General features: G+C 40.5%; 1 protein-coding gene across 9 annotated transcripts in view; it reads right to left on the bottom strand.

Moving 5' to 3' along the window:
- abcc9 (ATP-binding cassette, sub-family C (CFTR/MRP), member 9) overlaps positions 1-7,500 on the bottom strand; it is an 88,131-nt gene that overhangs the window by 71,236 nt on the left and 9,395 nt on the right. For 8 of the 9 annotated variants that reach the window (XM_080851410.1, XM_080851419.1, XM_080851418.1 and 5 more), the window contains one exon: positions 1,213-1,334. In XM_080851410.1, the coding sequence (XP_080707536.1) occupies positions 1,213-1,334 (122 nt within the window). Of the gene's footprint in view, positions 1-930; positions 966-1,212; positions 1,335-7,500 lie in introns of those variants that run through there. The other variant, XM_080851414.1, reaches the window with a different exon arrangement.

Here is a 7,500-nt window from a genome sequence, read left to right as displayed (position 1 = left end):
CATAAATACAAACTACAAAGTGTTCGTTAAAAGTTTTGTTCAATGCTGGCGTTTGCTGTCGATAGCTTCAACAGCTCTGCGAGCAATCATACAGACAGTAACAGTGACATTTAGACAGGCACATACATTAACATTTTTTTTTTTTTAACATGAACACTTTGGTTGGATAGACTAGTTATGTTATTCTAGTGGTAATAATACAAGTATTCATGGACCATAACTGTTGGGGGATTTTCTCTCTCAACTAGATAGTTAGCCATCATGCCTAGTGATAGCTAGCTGACAGCAAGCAGCTTGATTTACTTTGGAGCAGACTATGTGTGTTTTGCGATATATTTAGTTGGGTGTGGGGTGACCACACTGTTTAATACACAGCTGGCCCTTTTGCGCCTGTGTTTTGGGCTTTGGGGAAGCGGAAAAAAACGAAGTATCCCTCTAATCTCTCAGGGTACCTCATGTCATACCTACAAGTCCCATAGGCACACTGTTTAACCACGCTGCTCAGACCTCAAAGTTGTCGGACCTTCTTCTCTTAGTAGCCGTTGCTAAGGTAAGATTGGACAAGGGCCGTTCTAGGGAGGAGTTTCGCGATCGGTCAATTAGATAGACAGAGATAGAGAGGGAGAGCGATTGCAAATGTATGCAAATGTATGGAAAATATATTTTAAAAGGGCTGCAATCAGTCCATAAGTAAACAATGCGTTATGAAGTGAACAATGCGTTACGACAGCCATGGTTGGACGTCTCGATGTTGTGGTAGTACACCACTGAGGTTGTGTGTGTGTGTGTGTGTGTGTGTGTGTGTGTGTGTGTGTGTGTGTGTGTGTCTCACCCAGCAGATGCTTGGGGAAGTTGGCCGTCTCGATGTTGTGGAAGTACACCACTGAGGTTGTGTGTGTGTGTGTGTGTGTGTGTGTGTGTGTGTCTCACCCAGGAGCAGCTTGGGGAAGTTGGCCGTCTCGATGTTGTGGAAGTACACCACTGAGGTTGTGTGTGTGTGTGTGTGTGTGTGTGTGTGTGTGTGTGTGTGTGTGTGTGTGTGTGTGTGTGTGTGTGTGTGTGTGTGTGTGTGTGTGTGTGTCTCACCCAGCAGCAGCTTGGGGAAGTTGGCCGTCTCGATGTTGTGGTAGTACACCACTGAGGTTGTGTGTGTGTGTGTGTGTGTGTGTGTGTGTGTGTGTGTGTGTGTGTGTGTGTGTGAGTGTGTCTCACCCAGGAGCAGCTTGGGGAAGTTGGCCGTCTCGATGTTGTGGTAGTACACCACTGAGGTCGTCGCGGCGATGAAGCCGATGAAGGCTGGCATGAAGAGATGGAGGTGGGGTGAGGTCATCCTCCTGAGAGCCAATAAGAAGGAGAACACCTTTACTCACAGAATACTGCCAGCAACACCGTTACTACGGGCAACACCTTTACTACCGGATGACTGACGACAGACAACACCTTTACTCACGGAACACTGACAGACAACACCTTTACTCACGGAACAATGACAGACAACACCTTTACTCACGGAACAATGACAGACAACACCTTTACTAGCGGAATACTGACAGACATGATACATTTGAGAAAGAGTTCAATTTTCAGTAAAATTGCAATTTTCATCTTTTGATCTTTTTCATCAAAAGATCAAAAGATGGCGGCCGCGGAGTGAGTGAGTGTTTGCGAGCTCTAGTCTACATGCTTCGCTATTTCTTTATGAAGGACAATATGTGTTAAAATTTTAAACCTGAAAAATCCCCCTGGTGTGAACATATTAGCAGTGGTGGAAGAGGTGAAATTGCAGGCCTACAGCCATAAGTAGGGCCTAGTAAAATAACCGTGAGGCCATCTCTTTGGAACGCTGTCAGTCTTTCATCATGGGAGAACCAACTCTGCAAACTGTTTGCGATATGATGCGGGAATTTAAAGGCGAGATGAAGTTACACATCGACGCTAAATTGGATTCACTCGGACCGACTCTCAAGAAAATAGAAATCTCACTTAACATGCTTGGAGAGCAAGTTAATGAAGTTCAGCAGAGAGTGAGTGCAAACGAGGACAATATATCTGAACTCGTCAAACGAGTGGTGGCACTAGAAAAAGAAAATACAAAGCTTAAATCGTGGGCCGAGGACGCAGAAAATCGAAGCAGAAGGAACAACTTAAGGTTCATAGGCATTCCAGAACGCGCAGAATCCAAAGATACATTTGGCTTCATGGGTCGCCTAATTCAACAACTTTTGGGCGACACAAACTTGCCCACCCCTCCAGGGATTGAGAACTGTTATCGCGTCGGTAAACCGGTGGATACCAAGGGACCCAGACCGATTCTGGTGAAGTTCCAACATCTCCAAGTCAAGCAGAGGATTATGAAGCTTGCCAGGGAGAAGAAGTGCCTTCATTTCGAGACAAAGGCACAGAACCCGGACGGCTCGACCACTGAAAAACGGTGCCAAATTCACGTTTACCCGGATTTCTCGGCTGGATTAACTAAGCAACGTCGAGAATTTGATGATATTAAGAAAAAGTTTCGTGAACGGGAAATCGGGTATGGACTTCAATATCCTAGCACATTGAGAGTTGACCATGCCGGTAAGAAGCATTACTTTTACAATCCTGGTGAAGCTGAACAATTCTTCAATGCTCTTCCCCACAATGATTCGGAGATGGTAACAAGTGACGACTAAGATGGCTTATCAATCAACGCCAGCCTCTACTTGAATGGAGCTAGTTCTACTTTTCTGTTTTGTGACCTTATATCATTAAAACTTGTAAAAACATGTAAATGGCGCGGCAGCTTGACTGAAGTGCTGCGCTGATAGTGACAGTGAGATTGAAGTGCTGCGCTGAAAGTGACAGCAATGCCACTGTTCGAAGTGGGGCTGTCAGAAACGACCCACCAATAAGAACTTCATTGGGCCACAAGTGTGTTGCTCCTCACGGAGGAATTTAAGTTATTTTATTACAAGGTCTATTTTTCTAATGGTGGCATTTTTTTCTGTTTCATTATCCTTGGAACAATTGCTTTAAAATGACAGTAAGCAGGTCTGGCTAATGTTTGATATGGAAAGGCACTGGATTGGACAGATGTCCTCTGTTGTTGTTGTTTTTTTTTTTTTACATTCTTGCTAACTGTCTACGGGTGGACATTGCAACAGAGAACTTCTTACGTGGCTGTGCTGACGACAGCTACCGTTTGCCGTATCTGGACTAAAAGGCGCACTACCAAAGACTTCATCATGGGCAGGGCACAAACTTTTACGCATGACGATGGAATTTGAAGTTAGACTACTGCAAAACTATGAGACCATTTTCTCAATATTTCCTTCAAAAGTTTTCATTTATACATATTATTCATTTCATGGGCCATGTAGACTGGGCTGCAATCTTTTTGTTTTCGCTCTCTTTCGCTCTCTCTCTCTCTCTCTTTTTCTCTCTCTCTCTCTCTCTCTCTCTCTCCTCCCCACTCTGTCTCTGTCTTTTCTTTTTTTCTCTTTTATTTTACTACTTGAACGTGCAATATGCATCTCCTTACCTTATTTGTGTTTTTGTCTTATGTCGTGTGTGTGACTGTGTTTGTCTCGGGACATGTGGCTCTGTCTCCCTCAGGAAAGGGAGAGAGTAGACATGTGGGGTGGTGGGAGGGTGGGAGGGTAGGTTGGGTGTGGGAGATTGGTGTTGTGTGTTTAAGAGTTTATGTTGTGAGGAATGTCATGATTATTAAAATAAGAAGGGTTATGTTGGTTACAAAAATATTTCTGGTCAATACGAATGACTAGTTCTGCTTTACCACAAAAAGGATTCAGAATGGGTCACTTGAATATTTGTAGTTTACGCAACAAAGTCGAAGATGTCTCTGATATACTTAGTGAATATAATTTACACTTACTTGCATTAACTGAGACCCACTTGAATCCAGATATAAACAGTGATGTATTAAAAATAGAGGGATATAATATGTTTAGACTTGACAGAGGAACGAGGGGAGGTGGTGTAGCTGTCTATTGTCAAGATCACATTCCTGTTAAAATCAGGACTGATTTAGGTTTTGAAGGGGTGGAAACTTTGTGGCTGCAGGTTCAACTACCACATTTAAGACCAATGTTAATAGGCTGCCTCTATAGGCCTCCAAATGCAACTACAGTGTATTTAGATAATATATGTAAAGTATTAGATAAAGTGTGTGACTCAAATTCTGAAATGTTTGTCCTCGGTGATTTCAATATAGACTGGAATATGAATGATTGTCCATTGAAAGCTAGACTTCTAACTCTAGCAGATACATGTAATCTATCACAGGTAGTTAAGAAGCCTACAAGGATATTCAGAAGAGCAGATGGAATTAAGTCTTCAACATGCATCGATTTAATATTTACAAATGTAGCAGAGTTGTGCTCAAAAGCAATTTCTGTTCCAGTGGGCTGTAGTGATCACAACCTAATAGCAGTTGGAAGAAAGACAAAAATCCCCAAGAGGGGTCAGAAAATTATTCTTAAACGAAGCTTTAAACATTTTAATGAAAATAGCTACTGTGATGAAGTAAGACAAGTTGATTGGTCACAAGTTCTACAGGAGGATGATCCTAATCTTGCTTTGGGAGTGTTTGACCGTCTGCTACTCCCTATAGTTAATAAATATGCCCCTGTCAAGAAATTAACTGTACGAAGTGTGAGATCACCTGGGCTAGATCAAGAACTGAAAGGACACATGAAAGAGAGGGACACAGCCAAAGCAGAAGCAGTAAAATCTGGTGGTGAACAAGAATGGAACAAATATCGTAAACTTAGAAACTTTGTAACAATGTTGAATAAAAAGAAAAAAAGAATGTATTACCATAAAAAGATTAGCAGTATTAACACAGATAGTAAAGCAACTTGGAACATTCTCAAGCAATTAATGGGAAAGAGTGGCAGATCCACACCATCTTATTTAGAGGTAGAGGGCCAGTTCATGACTAAACCAGACGATATATCAAATTACTTGAGTCATTATTTTAGTGACAAAATTCAGAAGTTAAAAAATGGGATGTACGTGAATAATAGTGGGCCAGAGGTTTCATCCAGTCTCATTATGAACAAGATTATGAAGAATAAATGCCGTACTTTTCATATTGATGATGTCCAAGTCTCTACTGTTGAACACCTTGTACGAACCAGTAAGAATAAGCAAGCTGGCATTGACAATCTGGATGCAAGGTTGCTTAAACCTGTTGCTCATGCTGTGGCGCCTCCTATTTGTCATATAATTAATTTAAGTTTTAAAACAGAAATGTGTCCGGCGAATTGGAAAATAGCCAAGATTATTCCACTGCCCAAGAATAGCAGAGAAATTTTCTCTGGAAAGAACAGTAGACCAATAAGTATTCTACCTTTGTTAAGTAAAATTATGGAGAGAATAGCATATGAGCAAATACAACACTACTTTTGTACAAATGACCTGATTACAGTACACCAGCATGCATACAGAAAGGGGCACTCCACAGCAACTGCACTTACTGATTTGACTGATGAATGGTTGAAAGAAATAGATTCAGGCAAGATCATTGGTTCTGTGTTGTTAGATTTTAGCGCAGCCTTTGATATACTTGACCATATGTTACTGGTAAACAAATTACATTGCTATGGTTTTGACAGATCTTCTGTTGCCTGGATCAATAGCTACCTTACCAATAGGAAATACAGTGTGTACTTTAATGGCAGCTTCTCAGTTATAAGAGAGATGAACTGTGGAGTTCCACAAGGAAGCTGCTTAGGGCCATTATTGTTTTCAATATTTACTAATGATTTACCTTTAATTTTAAAGCGGACATCCATTGGTATGTATGCAGATGACTCCACTATTTATGTAGCAGCCTCAACCTCACAGGAATTAGAAAGTATCTTAAATGAAGACCTTATAAGGGTAAGGAAATGGGTTGACTCAAATAAATTAGTTCTCAATATTGAAAAAACTAAATGTATAGTATTATGTTCTAAATGGGGAGGCAGATTAGAACCAACATTAGATGTAAAAATAGATGATAAAGAAATAGAACAGGTGACAGAAGTGAAACTACTGGGTGTTTTGATCGATAGCAGGATGTCCTGGACGAGCCATGTTAATGAAATGGTAAAGAAAATGGGAAGAGGAATGGCTGCAATTAGATATTGCCGAAAATACTTGACAGGCTATTTAGTTAAACAATTAATGCAGGCTGTAGTTCTGTCACAGATGGACTACTGTACTGTTGTATGGTCTAATACATCGGAAAATAATCTCAACAAGTTACAGGTTGTTCAGAACAAAGCAGCACGTATTGTGCTCAACTGTTCATATCGAACAAGAGTCTCTGAAATGTTAAATGCATTGAACTGGTTATCAGTTAAAGACAGGTTACATTATACTCTTCTCAGTTTTGTAAGAAATGTGATTATGAAAAAGTGTCCAGCTACTTTGTTCAATTGTTTTGTGTTTTCCTGTAGTACACACACATACTCGACAAGACACTCAGTTGAGAAAAGATTTTTGTTACCTGCGTACAGAACAGGGGCTGGACAAAGAACATTGCATTATAGAGGAATGGTTGCATGGAATTCTCTACCTAGTTTCTTGATTGAGGAAAACAGTGACAAAGTCTTTAAAACGAAATTAAAACTGTATTTGTTTACCCAAAGTACATGATTATGATTATTTTTGTCTTGGATGTACTTCACTTTCTGATCTGCCCTGATGTACTTCTCATTTGGGTTTATCTTCTTCGCCCTCTGTAGGCCTATATGGTAATAGGCAGTAATGGGACCAACGTATAGCCTTTATAAGTGGCAGGCTTTCAATTCCTCTTGTGTGTTTGTTTTTGTTTTGTTTTGTGTTTAAGTCTTGTGTTTTTGTCTTCTGTTGAGTTTGTATTATTGTAAAAAGAGAAATGAGAAAAATGTAAAAAGAATATATGTTTTTGTTTGACCACAGGAAGAACAGTGCTCCTGTAAAGGAAAAAACTGATGTGTGTCAATAAACTAATCAATCAATCAATCAATCAGTAACCATGCGCCTTCGGTCAAAGCTGTGTATCTATGCTGACCAAAGTGCAGTGCATGGGGTGACACATAAAATAAATAATAATAATAAATAATATAAATATTTTTTTTAAAAGTGATCACAAAAGGACATCATCAGTATCTAATTTGTTCTAACTCATTGTGAACAATTCAGGGTCTAAAAACATTACAGATTAAAAGTGTATACACTATGCCTGGATTACTGAACATAGTGAATATTTGTGAGCCTCCTTCTTGTTACTTTCCCACCTCACACACCTCACACAGCTCACACACCTCACACACCTTAACCAGCTCACACAGTTCACACAGCGTCATGCCAAACATATGTGGCTTTCACACGTACAGCATTAGGCCCCATGTGTTGACAGCTCCATCCTACACACACACACACACACACACACACACACACACACACACACACACACACACACACACACACACACACACACACACACACAGACAGACACACACACAGTGCTGG

The sequence above is a fragment of the Sprattus sprattus genome (assembly GCF_963457725.1).
Source record: "Sprattus sprattus genome assembly, chromosome: 14".
Classification (NCBI taxonomy): domain Eukaryota; kingdom Metazoa; phylum Chordata; class Actinopteri; order Clupeiformes; family Clupeidae; genus Sprattus; species Sprattus sprattus.
This window is presented reverse-complemented; position numbering and strand designations above follow the sequence as displayed.